General features: G+C 44.0%; 1 protein-coding gene and 2 non-coding genes across 4 annotated transcripts in view; all 3 read right to left on the bottom strand.

Moving 5' to 3' along the window:
- Nucleotides 1-13,830, bottom strand: part of TRIM55 (tripartite motif containing 55) — a 41,411-nt gene extending 27,581 nt beyond the window's left edge. For both annotated transcript variants that reach the window (XM_030859822.1, XM_030859823.1), the window contains exons 1-4: nt 13,663-13,830; nt 12,993-13,165; nt 6,203-6,368; nt 4,145-4,240 (exon numbers count right to left, since the gene is read on the bottom strand). In XM_030859822.1, the coding sequence (XP_030715682.1) occupies nt 4,145-4,240; nt 6,203-6,368; nt 12,993-13,165; nt 13,663-13,830 (603 nt within the window). The remainder of the gene's footprint in view (nt 1-4,144; nt 4,241-6,202; nt 6,369-12,992; nt 13,166-13,662) is intronic.
- Nucleotides 13,831-23,012: 9,182 nt separating this feature from the next.
- Nucleotides 23,013-23,085, bottom strand: TRNAA-AGC (transfer RNA alanine (anticodon AGC)). Its single transcript has one exon. It is a non-coding gene; the product is annotated as a tRNA-Ala (tRNA).
- Nucleotides 23,086-23,226: 141 nt separating this feature from the next.
- Nucleotides 23,227-23,315, bottom strand: TRNAY-GUA (transfer RNA tyrosine (anticodon GUA)). Its single transcript is given in 2 exon segments — nt 23,227-23,262; nt 23,279-23,315. It is a non-coding gene; the product is annotated as a tRNA-Tyr (tRNA).
- Nucleotides 23,316-23,744: the final 429 nt, after the last annotated feature.

Raw genomic sequence — 23,744 nt, 5'->3', positions numbered from 1 at the left:
AAAGATGCTCCAGATGCTCCAGTGGTTCAAACAATTATTAGCATCATTAGATTACGTGTACTCTTTCCAAGCTGAGAGTGACAGCAACACAAGGTGACACTTACGGAGCCCCCAGCATGTGCCTCTTAGTCATCACAGCAGCACTGTGAAGGTTTATTAACCCCCCTGTACCACTGAGGGAGTTGAGGGACGGGGAGAGGAAGTAACTTGACCAAGGTCATATCATTAAGTGGCAGAGCCGAAATTCAAACTCTGACATCTGTTCTTTAAGCATATGTCATAATTCTGGCATGCTTTTTAGAATGATTCTTACTCTAGTCATACTTCATATTTGTAACTGCACGGACAACGTCTCAAAGCTGTTTGGTTAAAATCATTGATTTGGAAATATAATGGATTTGTTGTCATTGCAAAATCATTGGAGGATTTTATTAAAGGTGCCATTTTTCAGATACTGGAAATGCTCAAGATCAAATAGTTATGATTCAGCTTCAGCTGTTTCCCCCAGACGGACGTCCACGCAGAACAACATTATTTCTAGGCCGATCTGCCTCGGGACGGCTAGTGTGAGTAGCCTTCTCTCTTGGGTTTCCAGTGACCTAGGATAAGCGCCATTTGGAAAGACTACAAGAGGGAGGTTACGTTTTCTAGGGATGAGGAATGAAAGTCAAGCACGTTTTTCTGGAAGCAGAGAGCTCCCGAGGCAGTGCAATTCTCCACCCCCGACCAGCAGTCCCCCTACTCTGTCCCAACCCATCCCAGAACAGCTCCAGGCCTGGAGAGGCAAGTGTAGCTTTAGATCTTGCTGGGCTCGTCTAGAACAGCCCAGAAGGCCCTCCAACAACCTGCAATCACAAGCTCTGAGAACGTTTCAGGCTGAGCCACCTCGGTCAGGAGGGCTAAGAAGACTGCAGGTTCCTCCATCCCCCATCGGCCCACAGCAAAGAGGGAATGCCACTCCTCCCCAGCTCAGTTCAAATTCCCTTTTGTGACTGCGATCCGTCTCAAAGCCACTCTCATCATCAATGCAAACTCACATCAACTGCACACATTGTGTTTAAAGGATCACAAGGAGTCCCCAGCGTGATTTATCCCAAGCTCAGCGGCTCTCCAGGGCTGATCCCGGGCCGGCTGCCTGCCCAGGCCAGCCCTGCAAGACATTACATGATTAGGGACAAAATTAGACATTTGCAAGGGCAGGTGTCAGGGCCCCGAGTGGGAGGCCATGTAATTAGGGAAGGATAGTGCCCACCCCAGGGGCTGCTCCATTTCCTGTCCCTATGGAGCTCTTCACCAATCAGAAAAGAGAATTCTTCAAAAACAGCTCCCCACCCCCTGGCTGGGAGCCGCCAATGGCTTCTCGGAAAATGTTTCCAGGCAGGTGATGAGCAGAGCCACAAAGGGAAACAACCACCCCAGGCAGGACAGGAGACACAGGAGCTCTGTGACCCTGACCCCTGGTACAGAGTTCACCTGCTTGGCAAGGTAGACCCCAGTGCGCTTCACTGCCCTGCCCTGGTGCTTGGCCTGCTGATAGGACCCTGGCTCTGCGGGAGGCCCCATAAGCGATTCCAGGTGCACGATGGGGCCATTTACAGCTGTGTCTCTGTCCTCAGGGCCTCTTCAAATGGAGGGTGTTTGCATCAAGTAGGAATCATAAAATCAGAGACCTCTGGGGGGCTCTGAGCCAATCCCTATGTTTCCAGGTGAGCCACTTAAACTGATCTGAAAGAACTGTGCTTATCTGAGCCCTATTCATTCATGTATCCTTTCTTTTATTGGTTATTTTAAAAATCTCAGGCTTCCTTTAGAAAAATGTGAAATACAGGCATATATAAGGAAGGCCTTGAAAATCACCTGTCATCCCACTATTCCCTGCTCTTACACTTTTGGTTTCTGGCATGTTTTCCCCCTATGAATAAAGACATTCTGTCCTGTTTATATACCACGTCTTCATCTTATTTCCTTAAGTTAAAATCCCAGGGGTGAATGAAATGCGTAAAGGGGATGGACTCCTCCTGACAATTTGCTGACTCATCTTGAAGCCTCCTGGGGGAAAATTACACAGCTTCCTCTGGGGTACTGTGAAAATACTCGTAAAAGTGTGTACATTGGACCAATGTTTTTATCAGTAACAATAGGGGTTGTAATCCTGACCTTCACTCTTAGGAAGTTCTTTCTGATATCTACAGTTAATCCCTTCTGCGGGCTTAACTTCAAACCTGTTCCTTCTTGTCTTGTTCTCAATGAAAGAACAAACAGCTGCTTCCCACTGTGCCCCTGACAGGCCTCGAGGAAGAAAACCTGTTGTCAAGTCTCTCCTCGCCCTCTGTGTCCTCCGGTGCTGCCTAAATGGAGCAGAGCCCTTTGCATTTGCTCAAGGCCCAGCGTGCCGCACAGGACTTTTGTCGTTTGTGTTCTCCAGCCTCAACGTCCCCGACAGAAAGCCTGTTCCCCTGACAGAGGACTCTGATGAAGGTGCGAGCAGAGACCAGCATAGAGATGACCTCACTTGTCCACAACAACACATTCCTATTTATACACTCGAGACTCAGTGTGGTACCACACTGAGTGCTGATTCATGGCCTAATGATTAAGTTGTATTTGGCCTTTACTGTGAATACGTGAAAAGAAAAAAAGTTTATATCGTCCATTTCAGAATCTCTTTGATCTCTTCGAGAGAAAACTGTCCTTCTATAAATGGATTCCAGATCCATCATGAATCTTTTCAGGAATGTGAGTATGGGGAAGAGAGGAGACTGACTTTAATGATGTGTGAATCTAAAATGAGATGATTTTGGCCAACATCTTGAAGTCATCATCTAGGAACTGGCCTTTGGCTTTTGATAGAATTTGCCTTTCAAGCGATAAAATGGTAAGATTAGAGCATTTATCAGGCACTCACCATATGCCAGGCGCTAGGCTAAGCACTGTGTTTATGCTTACTTAACTCCTCACGGTTAACTCTATAAAACGGGTACTTTGCCCTGTTTTTCCAGGAGAAAACTGAAGGAATGAATGTACTTGTGAATGGATCTTAAAACATAACGTTTAGTTTAAAAAAAGTAAGAAGCAGAATGAGAAGAACAACAAAATACCGTTTATAAAATTAAAAGACATGCATATAAAACAACACACATTTTGTAGGAATACAGGTAAATGGAACATTAAACATGTTAGAGTAGTTATTTACAGAGAAAAGGAGTGGGAAATGGGGATAAAAGGACATAAATAGATAACAAGAGGGGCCGTGTCCACAGCAATAAAGACAACATGCCATTAACTGAGCAATACAGGATTCTGAGGTCCAAATAAAGCACAACCCCAAAGCTTAGAGCAGGGAGTAGTAATAAACTGCTCCAGGTTAAACAGCCAAAGACCTGGACTCAAACCCAGGTGGCTTGCACCTGCCCCCAGGCAGCAGGGCTGAACTAACCCGTGGACCTTCAATTCTTGGAAAGACATCTGCCACGTGGCAAAACCCCTTTGGCTTCCGCATTTATACAGTTTGTATTTGATCTTGAGAAAAAGTGGATTCCCAATATTTCTGACATGCCAAACCTAAGTGTGAGCCATTTGTTCATCAAGTTTTTAATTGAGTGTTTATTATGTGCCGGGCACTGGGCCAGACAGAGGGCCAGCGGAGATGAAGGAGCCGGGACTCTGGCCTCAGTGAGCTCCCAGATACTGACCCTCTCTCTCCCTGCAGGCAGGCAGCAACTCCACTGTTAGAGCTTAGATATGCAGCTGGAATCTGCACATGACTTTCTAAAGCACCAACTAGCATTTCTTAAGACCGTTTAGATTTCCACAAAGAAACTGTGCTATGATGGTGGAAAACACTCATTGTCACTACTGGAAACTGATTTTTCTTGTAACTAATCTTTCAAAACGGGTTGCCCAAGAAAGAACACCTGTAACGACCACCTTGATAAATGTGGTAAGATCTGCCTTGTTGCCTCATGTGGTAACTTCTCTTTTCTGTGCCAGGAGGTAAATATTTTAGAGACACATCAGGAAGGAGGTCATCCTATATGGAAAGACTGAAATGTTGGAACGGGGATTTCTAGGGTGGCGTTGAGGAAGCCACAAAACCCCAGGGGTTCAGGCACGGTTTACACTCCCTTGAGGCCACCTGACTCACCTCGATCGTTTTGCAGGTGTCCTCCAGCTGGCTGATCACTCCCTGGACCCGATCATTGCTTCCCACAAGGACAGCAATGCCGTCGCTGAGCTCAGACTAATGGAGAGAAAAGAGGGGTGCAAGATTTTAGGGGCTTTCTAGTCAGCACTGACTGTGAGTTCATCTTAGTAGTGTCCTCATGGGTTCTTAATTTAGGGTCCATGGAACCCCCAAAGGAGGAACAGTGAGGCTGGGAGGCCTGAGAACCTCCTGATCTTGTAAATAAAATTCTGAATGGATGTGTGTATAAATGCATTTGTCTGGGAAGAAGTTTCATAGTTTTCATCAAATTCTTAGTAGAGACTGTGACCCTGCTAAAAACATTAAGAACACCGAATCATAGGCCATAGAGAATAGCACATTCAGGGTAAAGAATTCTAAGCATTGTTTATTGAATGAAGACCAAAATGTGACATCAGGGGCCCAAAATGAATTATTTGTCTAGTGCAGCTCAGGATCAGTTTTACTAGAGAAATATTCATTTATTCAACGTATACCTATTACGCATCCTCTACACGCTAGATGCAAACAAATACTCATATTCTAGACTAAGTCATTACAAACTTAAAACTGTAACGTTCAACTGTTTCCAGGAAAAAAATTTCAACTTGAAATTCCTCTCAGGACTCTTTGGACCCCGAAGCGATTCCGTTGTTCTTACTTACCCCCTTGCGAGGCTGGCCTCTGGAGCACAAGAAACACTGAACACTGGGACTCAGGAAACCTACGTGCTTGGTCCAACTCGGCCTTCAACTTCTCTATGATGTTGGGCAAAACATGTAATCAATTTGGACCTTCATTGTCTCACATATAAAGTGAGAAGAGTGGTTGTAAAACATTTTAAAGCTGCAGAACCCTTTCTTCAAATGGAAGCTAATAAATAATCCCAATAGGTAAAAAGTTTGCTTTGGCCAAACCGGAGCGGGATGGAAGCTCTGCCAGCCTGCCTCTGTCCATCCCGCATGGGCCTCAGGGCTCTGAGGGGAATGGTGTGACACAGGTACCATTCAGTTCTAACACGTATGACTTGACGGGGGGCAGGTAAAAGGGAAACGGGGGATAAGTCTTAAGTGGATTGAGAAATAAATAAATGTTATGGATATCTTGCTAAATCCTGCTTCTTTAGCAGTTAGTACTCACTGGTTGCAACTGGTGTTGCCCAAAGTTTGGTTTCCAAATTTAATTCCAACTCTGTACTGTATTTGGTGTAAAACACTGACCAAATGTGGAACCTCTGATTCTTACAGAAAGAAGCTGAGATGTGGAGCTTCTCAAATTCTAGATGCCAAGACTTGGTTGCAGCTCTCTGAGCACACAACCCCACAGTTTATTTACATCAAATGGATAAGCTTCTACTTGCCTGTGGGTGAAACCGGATTGGCAGGTGAGTGATAAGCTGGGACACCCTGTATTTGGTCAGAATGAGGGGTCTGAGGCCCTGGGGTGAGGGCATGGATGGTGCCCTCAGTGCTGGCCTAGGTTGAAAGGCTAGGAGGCCCGTTTAACCCAGGCTGGAGGGCCAGGCCAAGGGAACGTGTAACGCAATGTCATTCATTGTAATGCTACCAACTAGGAGTGCGCGAGAAAAGGCCTTGAGGAAGGCCAAAGGAATCTTTGGTTGGTGAATGAAGAAAAATGTTCTGAGTGGAGTAAAAAGTTATCCTTTTATTACCTATAGTCTGAACCTCAAATAACGTTTGAGCAGCTTGAGCTCGGACCGAGTCCCATAACAATGCACATCTTCAACAACCTCCAACGGGCGCAAACACAGCGACCCTTCCCCTCCGGACCCCTTCCTGACTCTCTGCATCTCTTCCCTCCCCCACCTTCCCCACCAGCCTGCAGGGCATTAAGCACGTGGAGGGTGCGCAGCATCCCTTCCGGCTCTATGCTCCGCGCCCTCCCAGCCTCAGGGCCCTGTGGCCCTGTGCATTGGACATCTCTCCTTGGGGGGCAGCGAGTCAATGACGCAGGCACTTGGAAGGGGCTTCGGAGGAGGGGCGGAAAGGCCTCTGTTACCTTCTGCCTCTGGAACACGTGAGTGAGGGGAGCCACCTGGCAGTCCTTGTGCGCCCCGAAGACCTTGCACAGAGAGCAGGTGGGCACTTCGCAGTTCAGACAGTAGATGTTGATGCGCTCATCTTCGTGCTCCTCACACAGGGGCTGGTCGGACTTCTTTTCTGGTCTGGGAGGAGATATGTGGATAAGCGTTAGCTCCGGTTGCGGCAGAGCTGAGCCGGGTGGCCCCACGGGGTGATCAGCATTGCATCCTACCCGGCAAGACCCTGTACCCCCAGCAACCCTACCCCAGCAGACTTCCAGAGCCCCTTTCATGCGCTCAGAGCCCTCCAAATTCTCTACGGGTTTATCAACAGTGTCCTGACAAATTTTCAATGAGGCTGGGGGTAAGGACATGGAGACTGTGACCTGTAGCATTTGCCAGTTTCTCTGGTATGAATATTCCCCCCATTGGCCAATTTCAAGGTTTAAAAACGGGCTAGTGCAATTCCTGAAAGCCGAGCGCCGGATTCTTTCTTAGGAGCTGCTTCAGCACCATCTCTACATGCTCACAAGTCTCTCAAGAGAGACTTTACAATTACGGGTAAAGAGGGGCAGGTTGCCGATAAACAAAATGTCAAGTTTGCACCAGCTTTGGGGAGGCCCATTTGCCCCACCGCTGCAGCCTCTGGCCCCGGCAAAAGGAGTGAGCGTGGAGGTGGGCTGGGGGAGCCCAAATCTCTGATTATCCATCTCGGCGCTGGTTGGAAGTAGTTGTGTGTAAGTGCTTTTTGGATTTGTTTGGGTCTCCTCCTGCCATTAGCCCAGAAAAGTAAATGTACGTGACTTCCTGCGGACTCAGCAGTGGTGAAGAGTGGGTAGTATGTGCTCAGTGAGTGTGAGCAATTACACTGAATACTTTAGGCAATAAGAAAAGTGCAAAATGTTCTTCTGGGACATGGTGGTACCCCGGAAGTCCAAATCTCACAGATAATCCGCAAGTTTCAGTTTTCCCAAACCAAACCAACCAAAACTTCTCAAAGCTGCCCAGGTCATAATGGAGCATTGGGTTTGAGATTTGCACTTCAGGGGTACCACCATGGCTAAGCAATGAAGAAGCATGAGAGAGGTAGTGACAAATTATTTTTGCTTAAGGATAACCTCTTAGCTGCGAAATCACCTGGAGAGCCCAGGTTCACGTCACGTGGTAGGGCCTGGTATATTTCCCTAACCATCATCGTGGTTTAGGTGTTAGAATACGTCAAGATCAAAATTATGTCACCTTGTGATGCTCTGGGCTCCCTCTGGAGATCATGGGGGGAAGGGTGGTTTTAGCCTACTTATACGAAATCTGGAATTTTGATATGTTCTATTCAAAGACTGAGGCTGTTAATAGTTTTCAGAATTGTTTGGAAAATTTAAATACAAATCCAAAATCTTTCCTCATTTTCCCAAACATATGATTATTTAGAAGCATCTCAGATTTGGAACTGAATTTTTATTTTATTGAAGTATAGTTGATTTACAATATTGTGTTAGTTTCAGGTGTACAGCAAAGTGATTCAGTTATACATATATATATTTCCAGATTATTTTCCATTATAGGTTTTTACAAGATATTGAATATAATTCCCTGCTCTATGCAGGAAATCCTTGTAGCTTATCTATTTTTTTAATATAGTAGTTTGTTTAATCCCATACTCCTAATTTATCCCTCTCCCCCTTCTCTTTCCCCTTTAGTAACCATAAATTTTTCTATGTCTGGTGTGAGTCTTTTTACATTTTGTATATAGATTCATTTGTATTATATTTTAGATTCCACATATAAGTGATATCATATAATATTTGTCTTTCTCTGTCTGACTTACTTCACTAAGTATAATATTCTCTAGGTCCATCCATGTTGCTGCAAATGGCAATATTTCATTCTTTTGTATGGCTGAATGATATTCCATTATATATATTATGGTCTATTTCCTCCACTGGAATGTGAGCTCTATGAGGGCAGGGGCCAGGGTCTGTCTCCTTTTTTGCGGGGTTCCCAGTGCCAAGAACAGTGCCTTGCACAGAGTAGGTGCTCAGTACATACTTGTTGAATGAATGAGAAGTAGAAGGGAATTTGCCAGATTCGTGGACAGTGTTCCCTGCGCTCTGACATAAAATCGCTCATCTGGAGAAGGCGTGTGAACTATGGGGAAAGCTTAGTCACTTGGCTCTCCTGAGTGGCAAAGGAAAAGACCAGACAACATCCTGAAGACTCCACTTATAAATGACAAAGGCCTCCAGCGGTTATCTAGAGACTAGGAGTGGTGATTCAAAGGCTTCTCTACCTCTAAAACCTTCCCTCCCCTGTACCTCCACCTCGTAATACATGTCAAGCAAGTGTCCAGAGCACATTAACTGGGAGATGGCACAGCTGATGCTACTGCAGCCCCTCTCCCCCAGGCATTTCCCGAGGGTAGCCTGCGTCCCACGTGCTGCTCTGATGTTAGCAGCTCTGACCAGGGACGATATTGTAGAGCTCAGATATTTGCAGGGGATGCAATACTGAAAATGTGGAAACAGCCATGGGCTCTTCATTTAGTTGTTGATTGTGATTACTTTTTCATGATGCAATACAGACCAAGGACTGCCTGCAATATTCCTTATTAGGTTGTTGTTGTTCAGCTGGCAACACAGGCCGAGAGGCATCCCCCACTTACAAATGGGTATAGAATGAAAACCTTCAGACACCTTACGCCACATAACACACTTGGGACAAATGTGGCATGTACAATAAAGACGCAAAGGCGACTTCATGAGGTGAGGGTGTCCGAGCTCTCAGTTGTGGTTCGGGTCTCAGTACCAAATGCCGGCTGTGGCCCCCAGCCGTTCCGTGCAGGCTAGTCTCAGGGAGTCTGTAGCCTGTTCCCTCTGCTCTCTGGGGTTTCAGGGACCATCTTCAAGTTTCCTGAAGGATGGGCATCTGGTGCTGATGATGCATTTCAGGCAGTACTTTGGGTTTTTTTAAACATCTTTATTGGAGTCTCATTGCTTTACAGTGTTGTGTTCGTTTCTGCTTTATAACAAAGTGAATCAGCTATACGTATACAAATATCCCCATATCCCCTCCCTCTTGTGTCTCCCTCCCTCCCACCCTCCCTATTCCACCCCTCTAGGTGGTCACAAAGCAATGAGCTGATCTCTCTGTGCTATGCGGCTGCTTCCCACTAGCTATCTATTTTACATTTGGTAGTGTATATATATCAGTGCCACTCTCTCACTTTGTCTCAGCTTACCCTTCCCCTCCCCGTGTCCTCAAGTCTGTTCTCTACGTCTGCATCTTTATTCCTGTCCTGCCCCTAGGTTCTTCAGAGCCTTTTTTTTTTTTAGATTCCATATATATGTGTTAGCATATGGTATTTATTTTTCTCTTTCTGACTTACTTCACTCTGTATGACAGACTCTAGGTCCATCCACCTCACTACAAATAACTCAATTTTGTTTCTTTTTATGGCTGAGTAATATTCCATTGTATATATGTGCCACATCTTCTTTATCCATTCATCTGTCAATGGACACTTAGGTTGCTTCCATGTTCAGGCAGTACTTTTACAGTCAAACTGATCTCAAAGTTTAATCCCAACTCAGTTTCTCCAAGTGGTGGCCGTATGGCCTTAGGCGAGTTCCTTCAACTCTTTCAGGCTCAGCTTTTACTCATATCTGAAAATTGGACTAGGAGTCTTCTAATTAAATATGACAAAATGAACGCATTTATTTATTTGTTTCCTGCTGAAATCCCACTAAAATGAGAGTAAGGGAATAAAAAGGTATAAATCAATAAGGACAAAAAATGAGCAAGATAACAGCAGAGGAGAGATGCAACCAAATGTTGGAAACTAACAGCTGGACGAAGGGACGTGACCTGTTTGAAATGCATCTTGGTTCTGCTGGGAGCCTGCAGGGTAAAGGCGCACAGGACAAGCTGCTCAAGCTTTACAGGCTCCCCCTGCAAAGGCCCTGGGACTGCAGAGGCCAGGCACCCAGGAGTGCAGGGCTGTGCGGGGGGGGGGGGGGGGGGCGGGGACTGGAAAGAGGAGGAGTTTTTGCACACTTTAGGGGATTACTTGAGGATGTGCTCCACAAAAACAGTAGAGTAAACCAACAAAGAGGACGACAAAGGATCCAGGAAACAAGGGCTTCAACCCAGGGGAGAGTCAAAGAGAAGTAGAAGGTAAAGCCAACCGCGCGGGGGCTCAGCCCTAATTGTCTACAGTGAAGTCAATAGATAATGTCTAAAACTGAAAAACCCAAGAATAGGAGCCTGCTAGTAGCATACACACATCACTGGGTGATAAGTGGCAGAAGAACAGCTGAAAGAATTAAACGTGGCTGACTCTGGGGAGTGAGACTTGGGGACAAAGAGGGAGTAGGGCAGGGAATGCAGCTCTCTTTCGAGGCCTTGTAGTGCGATTGGAATGTTTAAAATTATGCATATGCATAGGAATTACTTTGAATAAAATATTTAAAATACTCGTGAGAATTAAAGAATTACACATGATTCATGTGTATAACACCCTGAACAGTGGCTGACGCATATTCAACACATATTGGTTTGACTTGCTGTATTTTAAAGTTAATTATTATGTTCTTTTTTTTTTTTTTTTTTGGCCGTGGGACATGTGGAATCTTAGCTCCCCGACCAGAGATTGAACCCGTGACCCCTGCAGTGGAAGCGCGGAGCCCTAGCCACTGGACCACCAGGGAAGTCCCGTTACGTTCATTATTAATATTAGTGAAATTATTTCCTTCTCGCATCGCCCCCCCCCCCCCCCCGCAAGCTCTGGCTAGCTCAGCACCAGGCAGAATTCTAGATAAGAAGGCCAGGTTTTACTGAGACCTACAATCTCTAGCCATTCTGCGGGAGGCCAGAGTTGACCAGCCCCTGCCCTTTCTGCTTCCACCTTAATGTGGGCCAGGGTTCATCTCACTCTGTATTTCAAAGTTAGTCCAGAGTCACCTCACATACCCTGAGGCTTAGGATTCGGGACTGGTAAATCTGCCAGCCCTCAGGGAACCGCTGGGTTTATGTCCAAACACGTGCCCGAGCTCTCTGTACAATTTGTGGTTTTGCTACCAATTAAAAATGTCCCAAAGGCAAGTCTCAGGTTCAAGGAACAGCAGCATAAGAAGAATTTGATCATCACAAAAACACCAGTAGGCTACTCCGCCGTGAGCTTCATTGTTGGAGACTGGCTCATTGCTTTGCGTCTGTTCACCTAGGCACTAGCTGTGGCGGACGCACCGCATAGACTTCAAAGCCCGGGTGCGTCTTGTAGTGTCACGTTACAGATTTCAACGTCTCCTCTCCTCGGGATTACATAGCAACGATTGTTATTAGTTCACATCGTTCAAGCTCTCACTGTGGCAAGTAGCAAAACAGAAAATTGTGGCAATAAATAGAACGTGTAAGAAGATTTATGGTGTGGCTTAAACATCTGGTACTTACGGGGCAACTGCTCTGTGTGAGGCACTGTCGCAGGCACTGAATCAGTTGTTATATAAACAGCCTTAGTAATTAGTTGGTTATTAATTGGCTGGTTAACTTTTTTAAGAGACAGTGTATCTATTTGCATCTTGAAATAATGAAATAAAATGAGATCAGATCTTAATTACAGCAGCGGTACTTTCCTTCTTCTCAAGAGATTTTGGAAGCGAGGGAAATGGCCCACTCTGTATCTCTGCAATATGTCATCAGCAATTCTTCCTCCCAGTGCCATCTATATCCTGGCCCTATCTAATTTAGTTTTGAATCTTAAGCAGAAATGAATAGCCATAGCAATTGTAATAATTATATGTTCGATTTATAGAACAGCTTTCCTTCTAAGAGCACAAGGCTCTTCGAGCCCTGCAGATGTCCCGTGAATCCGTGTCTCCTACTAGGAAGCACAGTGAGATCATTTCTAGATGGTCTCAGTATTGCTGTCAAGCGCTATGGACTTGACTGCCTTGTGTACAGTTGAAAAAGGGCTCCTCGACACCAGCACTTCTAGGAATGAACTCCCCCTGTGTTGTCTCTAGGAAAGGAACTCTGTAGCCAGTGTGATTTGATGAATAAGAAGCCCTTTTCAAAAAACTAAAAAATGACTGATGTATATGCTGCATGTCAATCAGCAGGTGCGTGCCAGCAGTATTCAGGAAGAATAACCTAGAGAATAGGGAAACATAACCTGAGCTCCATCCTTTTTTTTCCTCCCCTGTCTCTAAACTCTAAGTTGCTAAATCCCAGGAGTCTACCTTGCTTTGCTACTTCCCAGAGTCACTACCATGACTAACTATGTCAGAGGATTTTGTTTTTATTATTATCCTCTAGATAATGTTTACATGAGACTGTCTGAACTAAGAACAGGCCGATGTGGGGAGATGCCATTTCTGTTCATTTTCTGTAGAGTTTTGCACTCTAGTTTTTCTGCTGTGTAGAATCTGGAGCTATAAAGAAGCTGTGTAGTGCAGAAACGTCTACAAGGGATGTAATACAAGGCTGGGGGTAGGGCAGCATTATGCCTCTTTCAATATCACCATCTGGACTGGATTAGTGTTAATGAGTTACTTCATTCTGAAATTGATACAAAAGCATGGGCCCCAGCTTCCTTCTCTCCTCCCAAGAGCAACTCTCACTCCCATTGGGAAGGACTGACTTGGAAAAACATTTTCCTATAAAACAATTAGCCCCTGATTGGTAAACAAGCATTCAGTATAGCGACCCACTGAAACAAACAAACAAATAATGAAGACAAGCTTCAGATGTGTCTGACACACAGGAGAACCCTACCTGGTGGACTCCTGCTTGTAGATGTCAATGATATTTTCCACCAGCAGGTTCCTCTGAAGCCCGTAGATCCCATGTCTGTCCAAAACCACTTCGTGTCTGCAGGATGGGCAACGGAATCGGCCCCCCGAGGCCACAGTGCTACCTCCTCTTGTGGGCAAGTACGGGTTAGAGGCCTGTTCCCGCCAAGCAAGAAAAGAGGAATTGAGCAACGCCACAGGGAGCTTTTCAGAGGCTTCCCTTCACTCTCTGTTACACTAGGAACAACATCAACTCCTGCTTTCAGCTTGCTGTGAGATCGTCCCTTAGGGCATTATCGGCAAGCATGTACCGTCTTCAGCATGAGGTGCTTCTCAGCCCGGCATTTCCATAACCAAAAGTTCCAGCCAGAAACTCCAACATTAATGTCTTGGGCAGTAATTCATTTACAATTTTGAGACAGATTCAGTTTTTTTTAAACAAGTATGATTCTTGGTATTGAAATAAAATTGGATTTGAGAGTAAGAAGGAGGCTGACAGCAAAGTACAAAGCAAATCACTTTAAAAACTTTTTTTCTTTTTTTTTTAACAAATGCAACCTTATACAACTTTCTAAAGAAATTACCTCAAAGTTAAGTGCTTGATTCGGAGAAGAGGGAATCTTTTCCACCCCCTCCATTCCAAACAAACCTACCTGGAAAATGTCACTGGCACATTTCCTACACAGGTTATGCTGGCAGGGGAGAATGACCACGGGTTTCGTGAACATCTCTAAACAGATGGGACAGATGAGTTGCTTCTCCAAGTTATCCATGGTCTGCTGCTCTTTGGAAAAAGACTTGTAATTCAAAGATGCGCTCATCTCCTGGCCGTCCCTGTGTGCTCTGCCGGGAAAGGGTGCTTCGAATGGTTTCTGCAAGTGATTCCTGGAAATAATTCCAAAGATTGTGTGATCAAGTGTCCTTTACGTTTCTTTCCGTGGAGGACATTGTTTCAGGCCCAGGATCAGAGTGGGGCTGGAGCTGTTTTTAGCAGCCGAGGGTCACATGACAGCAGACAGACTTGTCCGTATAAGCCAGTGACAGGAGGATGGATTCTGACAGGTGACAGAGAACAGGGGCCAACATTTCCACCCCAGGGAGTGAAGAGAGTGGGTGGGAAGGAGGATTACAAACCCCATTTAGACGGGGTTGTGAGGAGAGGGAGGTGAAGCTGACAGTTGTCGACAACAAATGCAAATGTTGGTGCCCAGTCGCTGAGCTATGCCCCCTGTGAGCAATCAGCAAGGGCTTGGTGATGGGCTTCTCCAGGACCAGGGAGAACATAGTCCAAGAGTCTCACTGTATAACGAATGCCATTTCTGTCTTGAGAATTTAGGAAGCAAGTCACCAAAAGTAGCATGATCATACTATCCTAGGTGAAAACAAACGAAGCATGTCTGCTTGGCATATCATTATCCTGGCTTCACAAGGGTAATCAACTAAAAAGACTTGCTTAGTGTTAAATATTTCATCTTTGTGAGGGTTGTGAAATGGGAAAAATTTCAACTTAAAAACTGATTTCAAATCTTTTCACCGCAAAAGTATCCACAAAATTTTTAAAAACTCCAAACACCAGTTGATCCAATTTTTTTTTAAAAAAAGTTGTATAATAAAGCTCTAGTATGCTCTTTTCTCTCTCTTTTTCCTAATCCTCCTTCATCATATACACCACCACCCCTACACACACCTAGAAACACACAGAAAATTTGGCAATCTTTAAACATTTTAGTTTGCGCCAACAATCAGTAATGAGGTAGTAACTGGCACATGGGGTGGCAGACCCATTATTTTATTTTGCCATATAGTGGGGGACAAATATCAGTGCCATTTTCAGTGGAAGTGAAAATGGAATCCTGCTTCCACACCTGGGTTTTATCTGGTCTGAAATATCTGTGCCCCTCTGCATTTGTCTGTATTTCCCAAGTTGATTTTTTAAATGACAGTTTCCCCGGTCGTTTCTGAGAATTCTTGGTCTGCCCTTGAGTCATCAACTTCAATTCTGATATTGGCCAGGATTTTGTGAAACAAGTGTTTCATCTATGTGTTTTATTTAAAGATTTAAAATCAGATCAAAAATGAAATAAGAAACACATGTCTATTTTTTTATGTGATGAATTTGCAGCTTTATTTCTCCTTGATTTAAAACACCCCATACAATGAACACATTTTGTTAACACAGCCCCAGGGTGCACTTAATTACCAGTAAGGAGTAGATCGTTGTGACTGGTTATGTGTGCCCTTAGTGCTGTGTGCACTGAGAGTTTATTGAGAATCTAATAAGCTCTATTAACTAATAATAAGTTATACGTATTCATAAACATTTCAGGGATCTTTGGAGAATTTTGTTATTCCTTTCAATGTCTGTTTAGCAACTACAGTGAAGAAGGGAATTGGTGACATTGTTTTACTGAGTTAATTCAGTTCACCTAGCCTAGACAGTTAACTGTGTTTATTGTACATGGGCTATGGAGGTCTGAGCAAAATAAGAGAGCTGTTTTCTAAGAAAGATGAAGTTTCTACTGTAAAAGACCTTGCAACCTAAGGAAAAGCACTTAAACTAATACTATACACTATAGCCAAGCCTATCCTTTTAAGAGGAATTCATTCTTTCAAAAAATATTTGTTGAGTGTTTATCATGTGTCTTGAAAGACGAACAAGATACAGGCTATTGTCCTCAAGGAGCTCAGTCTAATAAATAGTAGAGATAAGACACGAATATACAGAAACACAGTACAAAACAAAATGGGATAAAGAACTTCAGGGACTTCCCTTGTGGTCCAGTGGTTAAGACTCTGCGCTTCCAGTGAGCGCGGGTTTGATCCCTGGTCAGGAAACTAAGATCCCCATTCCGTGCGGCACGGCCAAAAAAAAAAAAAAAAAAATACAGAGAATTCCAGAGTTGGAGGAATCAGGAGGGCTTCATGGGTGGGGTGGCATTTGCACTGATCCACTGAGGAACCTAGACACCAATGGGCATGTCGTCCTGTGGGCAGTGGGGCGTAGGTGGGGCTTCCAAGAGAAGGCATAGAAGCAGACAGGAGTGCCGGGAACGCTCAGAGCGTGTGGTGCTTTGGGCTGGAGTGCAGAGCATGCTTCTGGCACATTGGCAGCCCATGAATACTGGGCTGAAGAGTTTTTACCACTTAATAAACTAGGCAACAGGAAGTCGTTGAGAGTGTCTCACAGGGACGTTTCCCTGAGAGCTGTGCATTGGTGAAATTAATCTCAGTGCTGGTTGGGATAGGTCAGTGTGAAGGTGACCTGGCTAAAGACCAGATGGGAGGTGTTGCCTAGGTGAGAGGTCATGACGCCCTGGCCCTGGGTGACGAATGGCAGTGGGGAAGGAAAGGAGGAAATGGACTCTGGTGGCTATGAGGGTAGAATCCTCAGGGGTGACTCAGGTGCCTGAGCCAGAGCAACCAAGATGATGCAGTGAGAGGCTGCACAGGGAGTCAGGAGGTCCAGCTCCCATGTCCACTTCACCTGGTGATCCTGGGAAAGTGACCTCACCTAGTTGGCTTTCAGTTCTTTTATCTGTGAGTGGGCTTCATAACCTAACTTAGCAGTATTTGTAGAAGAAAACACTCTGAAACTGCATGAACATTGAGAATCCCCAGTTGAATTATTTGATGGAGAGTTGAACCCTACCCTCTCCTTTTATTCTCTGCTCCTTCTTGCTCTCTGCCTTTCATTTTGTCTTAGAACTGCCCCTGGAAGCTACACCCTACCCTCTCCTTTTATTCTCTGCTCCTTCTTGCTCTCTGCCTTTCATTTTGTCTTAGAACTGCCCCTGGAAGCTACAGAGGAAACTAGCAAGAAGCCCACAGGAAGAAGAGCCAGGTTGATGGATAAGAACCACCTTCCCTTCTTCATCATCTTTCCTCCATTCCTGCTCCCCCCGCTCTCAGAGACCAGCCATCTATGGGGTGGGCATGTGAGTTGGGAGTGGGACACGGGGGTAGCACTCTGGTTCCTAGGGAGGAACCAGAAAATTTTAGTCTGCTCCCAAATCATTCAGGGTCTGAGAGATGGCAGAAATTCTGGAAATGAATCAGAATTGAAGTCAGCTTCAAGGTTCTGGAATCTGCAGTGGACCTGGGCCTCCACAGAGATGCGAAAACCAGCTTAGTCTCCCGAAGGTACCCTGGACTCTCTAGGGGTGGTGCATGACTTCCTCCCCTCTCCTACCCGCACCCTAGCACAGGGGGTTGAAACCAATCAGGGGTAATTACACAGGAAGTTGCCCTAGTTTGAAGCACCGATTTCCCCCCATTCTTGAGTCCTACCACACTGTGGTACGGGTGTGTTTAGACACATTGAGAAGCTGAAGCAAAACCACCATGGCTCTCACCTCCTCCAGAAGTTTCCCACATCGCCCAGATAAGTCAAAGGAAGCAAGATGGGTCCCTAAGAACCTGAGTTTACGCCCACGGTGGACTTGACACTGAGGGGTGACAACAGAAAGAGAAGACTCTTGACCTTTTTCAACCTCTAGCTACCAGGCCAAATGAACCCAGACTTCAGGGTCCAGCGAAATGTAGATCTCAGTGTGTTTTTAATCTCAGGGAGGGAGAAAATGAGGTTCTAAAATCCCTTACTTTAGTACTACACCACCACAACAAACATAATAAATATTTGCAGAGTACCAATCATTTCTTAGGATAGCTCTCTAGAGTAGATATTATTATCTCCATTGAGCCAACTGTGGCTCAGGGAAGTTAAGGAGTTGCGCAGAATGATACCTTTTGACTCATCCACTAAGCTACCCCACCCCATACTCTACAGCACATTGTCCATTAGAATTTTCTGCAATGATGTAAATGTTCTACATCTGTGCTGGCCAACCTCTAGCCACAGGTAGCTATTGAGTACTTGAAATGTGTATAGTGCAACTCAGGAACTGAAATTTTTTTTTCATTATTTATTTATTTATGGCAGCATTGGGTCTTCATTGCTGTACGTGGGCTCTCTCTGGTTGCAGCGAGTGGGGGCTACTCTTCGTTGCGGTACACGGGTTTCTCATTGCGGTGGCCCCTCCTGTTGCAGAGCATGGGCTCCAGGTGCGCAGGCTTCAGTAGTTGTGGCACGTGAGCTCAGCAGTTGCGGCTCACGGGCTCCAGAGCGCAGGCTCAGCAGTTATGGCGCACAGGCTCAGCCGCTCTGCAGCAAGTGGGATCTTCCTGGACCAGGGCTCGAATCTGTGTCCACTGCATTGGCAGGCAGATTCCCAACCACTGTACCACCAGGGAAGTCTGTGAATTTTTAATTTTATTCAATTTAAACATATGTTTAAATAACCATATGGGGCTGGAGGTCACCATATTGGACACAAGTCCTAGAACATAAGATATTAAAAAACCTTTGGGGGGGGAAAAACCTTTGAGGAAAATTGAAATGTATATGAAGTATTCTCTGGCAGGAGCTGGGTTCCTCTCTTTTGGTGGGTTTTGTACTTTCTGGTTAGGGTGATATGAAACTCCTCTAACCCCAGAATAGTTAGAAAAGCAACATCAACTCTAGATTCCAACTTGCAAAACAAGACAGAGCACTCTGGGGAATAGGAGGCATTAGAAAGTTCCCAGAGAATCAGTGTCAGAATAAGTATACTTCCCAAGGATTCCAGAATGTCCTCAGCATTTCATTTACCCATGTTCTTTTTGTCTCTTTAACATACATAATTGCAAATCCAGGTACTTGAAAATAATCTAGGCTTAGCTCCAGGAGCTAGCTAGCCATTCATCAAACAAAACAGATGGAAAGTGGAGCTAAAGGGAAGTAAAAAATAGATATAGTTTGAAGCAAAGCAGTGAGGCAGAGTGCAGCCCTGGAGGAAGAGAAAACAAGAGGAACTGGAAGGTTGATCTTGATTTCAGCTCATTCTCTAAGGTAGAGGAAGGAGAATTCTTCCTTCTTTTACCCACCAGAAGTGAGAAAGTTGGCGTTTGACAAAATCGTTAAAACAAGGAGAGAAACACCTGACTGTGTGGTTATGGAGGCAGACGGTAGGGGTTGCTGGAGAAGAAGGTTTAGTTAGACTGGAACACTAGGTCATGAGTGGACTCAGACTTTCAGGTCAACTCCAGCACCAGTTAAATCTCCTGAAAATCACTTTAATCCCATGCCAAAACAAAAGCCAATGCTTAATAGTTCACAGACCAGGTCCTCTTAAACTAAGACAATGAGGTTGTTAGTTTTTCCCTGCAATATTGATCCATTCATCCGTCCATCCATCCGTCCGTCTTCTTACACCAAGGACTCTTGACATCTACAAAATGCTTAATATTTTCCTTCGGTTTACATTGTCAATCTTTTCAGTTTAGCTGTTTTTCTGGCAATAGGCAGCTTGAATATGTGATTTTAAATTTTTTAGTGAAAAGAAACATTTTACAAAAGCTAAACTAAAAATGAAATTAACTAACTTAAAAAGTACTTAACAGAAGCTAAGTGGCATTTCTTTCATTAGATAGTTTGCAAACTTCTGGCTGAAAGCTTTTTTACTTCTTGATAATTAATCCTTCTCCAAATCTGTTGTTTATAAATTTTACTTCATCATACATATCTCTAAGGAAATGTTAGAAAACTAACATATTGTACTTTCCTCTGAACATTTCTTGGCATAGTTCACATGCCAGAAATAAACAGTGACAATCCCTAAAAGTAGCAAATACTTTAGTGTAAGGCCTTCCCAATGGCCATGTCTGAACTCCTTACCTTGGCTCCAAGATCAAGGACACTTGGCTCCTCCCTCAATGCACACAATCTAGTCTTACCTCCCCTCCACCCCAGCCTACTAACTGATGTCTCTGAATTTACTCTTGCCTTCTGCAATCTGCTTCTCATGTGTCACACTCTATTTAAATCCCATTAATGGTCATATTACCCCTAGGGATAAAGACATTAATCCTCACTGTGATCCCTAAGGCCTGGCATGATTTGTCCCCTACCTACCTCTCTGACCTAACTGTACAATAGAAATAAGATGTGCGTAACAAATATGAGCCATATATAAGATTTAAAATTTCTAGTAGCCACATTAAAAAACAGAAACCAATGAAATTAATTTTATTAATATATTTTATTTAACCCCAAACCATATAAACTATTATCATTTCAACATATAATCAGTATTTTAAATAATGAGATAGTTTTATTTCTTCCCTTCCAATCTGGAAGTCTTTTACTTCATTTTTCTTGCCATATTGCACTGGCTAGAGACCCCAGAATGGTCTTCCTTGCTTCTTTCCTGATCTTAAGAGGAAAGCATTCATATTACTAAGTTTAATGTTAGCTGTGTGTTTTTCATCGATGCCCTTTATCAGGTTGGGGAAGTTCCCTTCTCCCTACCTTCCAAGTTTGCTGACAGTTTGAAAAATCAGGACTGGATGTTGAATTTTGTCAAATGCTTTTTCTGCATCTACTGAAATGATCGTGTAGTTTTTCTTCTTTAGTACTGTACTTTAGTACTGTACTTTTTTTTCTTTAGTACTGTACTTTAGTACTGACGAATTACCTTGAATTTTGAATGTTGAACTAATCTTGTATTCTTGGAAAAGACCCATTTGGTCATGATGTATTTTCCTTTTTATATATTGTTGGATTTAACTGGCTAAAATTTTGTTGAAAAATTTTGCATCTATGTTCATGAAGGATATTGGTCTGTAGTTTTCTTGTAATGTCTTTGCTTAGTTTTGGGATCAAGATAATGAGGGCTTCATGGAATAAGTTAGACAATACTCCCTCCTCTTCAATTTTCTGGAAGTTTGTGTACAATTGGTGTGATTTCTTCCTTAAATGTTTGGTAAAATAACCACTGCAGGCATCTGGGCCTGGTGTTTTCTTTATGAGAGAAATAAATGAGTTAACACATGTGAAGTAACTAGAACTGTGCTTGGCTTGTCAGAGGTGCTGAATAAATGTTAGCTTTTAATTTTTTAGAATTCATCTATATTTTCAATTAAAGTAATAAATGGTTATTACAGAACTTAAAAATATTTTTAAATTTTAAGGAAGAAGAAATCACAGTAATCCTACTAGCCAAAGGTCACTAGTATTAACATTTTAATGCATTCCTCAGTGTTTCCTACAGGTAATTCATGCTTGTTTATATTGTTATTGTTTATATTGCTCTGTGCCTACTTTATTCACTTAATATTCAATTGTTAACATTTCCCAAGTCAGTAGAAGTTCTTAATAAATAAAATTTCAAAGGCTATACTATTACATGGTCATACCATAATTCACTTAACCATCATTTTGTATTTTTAGAATTGTTCTACTTTGCCTGCAGAGGAGATCCAAGCACCTCTTTCCTGCACTTTCATATATATTTATATAAACACTCGTATAACCTCTAGAATATTCCCTCCAGGCCTTCCCTCTATGGTGTGCTAATAACATACACTGATAACAGCTAATGTTCATTGTGTGTTTACTATGTGCCAGGCACTGTAAGAAGGGCTTTACATTAAAAGTAGGTACCATTATTATCATTCCTATTTTACAGATGAGGAAACTGAAGTACCAAGATGTCAAGCAACTTGCCCAAGGTCACCCAGATAGGGAATGGTAAAGACAAGAAAGTCTATCAGGTTTCGCAGCCCACATGACTAACCATTAGGCAATAGTACCTCTCAGCTTATATCTATAGACTTCTTATATGAATTCCATTCCACACCTGAGTTGCTGATCCTGAGATATTGTTTGAGTTCTTGCCCAGCTCACTTGTCCCAAACATGTGTTCTCCACCTGGATTTGGGGTGCAGCTGCTAACAATTCCTTTACTTATTACCCGTTTCTTGCTCTTGTAGTTATTATAGTTTCACTGCCAGCTCCTCCAGCCCGCCAGCTAGAACACCCATCATCCCAACCAGAAATTGGGACATATCATCTGATAAAAGGATTCTTTTTCCTACTTTGTAAATTTGTTTTCACGAAAAAAAAGATGTATTTTAAGTGAATCATTATACATTCAATAAAGAGACTTTATTGAAAAGAATTTAAAATAGAAGCTGCCCTAGAAAATGAAAGACACGCCAATAAAAAACAACAGGTTGTACACATTGGTAACAAAAATATACAGGTTGTTTAGAATCCTAAAACGGAAATAAGATAAAAGTATTTTCACTTCTCAACTGTAATCCTCATAAAAGGTGTTATCTCTGCCTTTGTCTAGGTTTATATTTTGTGTTGACAACTGCAATATCGTTTCAACAGCTTTTTCATGGCTATATTCTAGAAAATTAGGATAGAGAGACTTCATTACCAGAAAAGACTTTGTGTGTGTTCTGCTAAATTGAATTTTTCAATGAGTGTGGGATTTGTGTTTGCTTTTGTCATGTCTTTTAACTAAGCAGAACACACTCAAGAGCAGCCCGAGCTAGAACTTTTCTCCAGTTGATTCCCTCTCTGTGGTGGTCTCTAATGAACTCTCCAAAGTTACTTCCCAGGAGGAAAATGGCGTTAGAATCCTCCTCCAACAAGAAGCCTCTGGGTCCAGGGTCTTTTCCACTTCCTCACCTGTCCTCAGGTACCCACCTTGCTTTATCATATCCGTCTTGGATCTGCCAGGAGCCAGGCACCCCACTGTATGCAGATGAGATGGACCAGAATAGTCCCCGCCTCCTCAGCTCAACGTAAGTTTAAAGTAGCAGCGTCCTTCTCCAAGTTCTGTTTTTTCTTTTTCTGCCAGGTCCCTTTAATTATGCGCAGTTTAGACTCAGATGGGTCCCTGTAAGTGCAGCCATCAATCACAAATCACTAAAGACTCAGAGTGCCGACAGACGTGGTTGCAATCTGTCTCCATTTTTGGAGAGAAAACTAATTTCGTGAACTTCACAAAGTAAATGGGTCTAAAATTTTAAAATTAGAAAAATTATCCCCTCAAGTACCCTCGTCTGGGAAGTTTTAATAGCGGTAACCTCAAGCTCGCCCAACTACTTTAACTCTTGTTCGAGTTGAATGAGAATCAAAAGAAAAAGGACCACTGGAGATCAGGAGAAAAACTGGAGGATGCGGGCATCGATCCCGCTACCTCTCGCATGCTAAGCGAGCGCTCTACCATTTGAGCTAATCCCCCACCGCTGGCCACGGCTGCTTATCTCTTCCTCTAGAGAGAGAACAGAGCGTTTAGAAGCGAAGATAAATATTCTTGACCACATTCTTGTCCCTGTTTCATGGTTAAGGCCAAAGTAACAACAACAACAACAAAAAGCCTCTCTCCTTCGAGCCGGAATCGAACCAGCGACCTAAGGATGGCTATGTACACCAGTCTACAGTCCTCCGCTCTACCAGCTGAGCTATCGAAGGGAGTGACGGGATAGGTCCTCAACCCATCTTCATAACTTTTAGTCATTTTTCTAGGCTTCGTGTGCTTTCTACCGCGTTGCCTTCGTGATTGCCAGGTTCCTTGGGCACGAGATCCTCCTTGCGGACCTCCCAGCTCCTCACGGCAGCCGCCCCGAGCGTTCGCATCGCCGACCTTGCATGGGCTCTGAGGACTAGGTCAGGGGCCTGGCCCCGGAGAGCCGGCCGTTGGCCCGGGACGCGGCTTAGCCGTGTCGGCACTCAGGGGTTCGGGAAACGCCAAAGACGCTTTAGAAACAAGCGAAGGCCGTGACCCGGCAGCCTCCCCGCTGAGCGCAGACTCAGTGCCCCGCTCGCTCAGAACTCGGACCGCATGTCCCCGTTTCCGGGATTCGCAAAAGAGTCACACCGAGGAAGCTACGGGATTGGACC

The sequence above is a fragment of the Globicephala melas genome, chromosome 17 (assembly GCF_963455315.2).
Source record: "Globicephala melas chromosome 17, mGloMel1.2, whole genome shotgun sequence".
Taxonomy (NCBI): Eukaryota; Metazoa; Chordata; class Mammalia; order Artiodactyla; family Delphinidae; genus Globicephala; species Globicephala melas.
The sequence above is the reverse complement of the archived record's forward strand: the minus strand, read 5'-3'. Positions and strand labels throughout refer to the sequence as shown.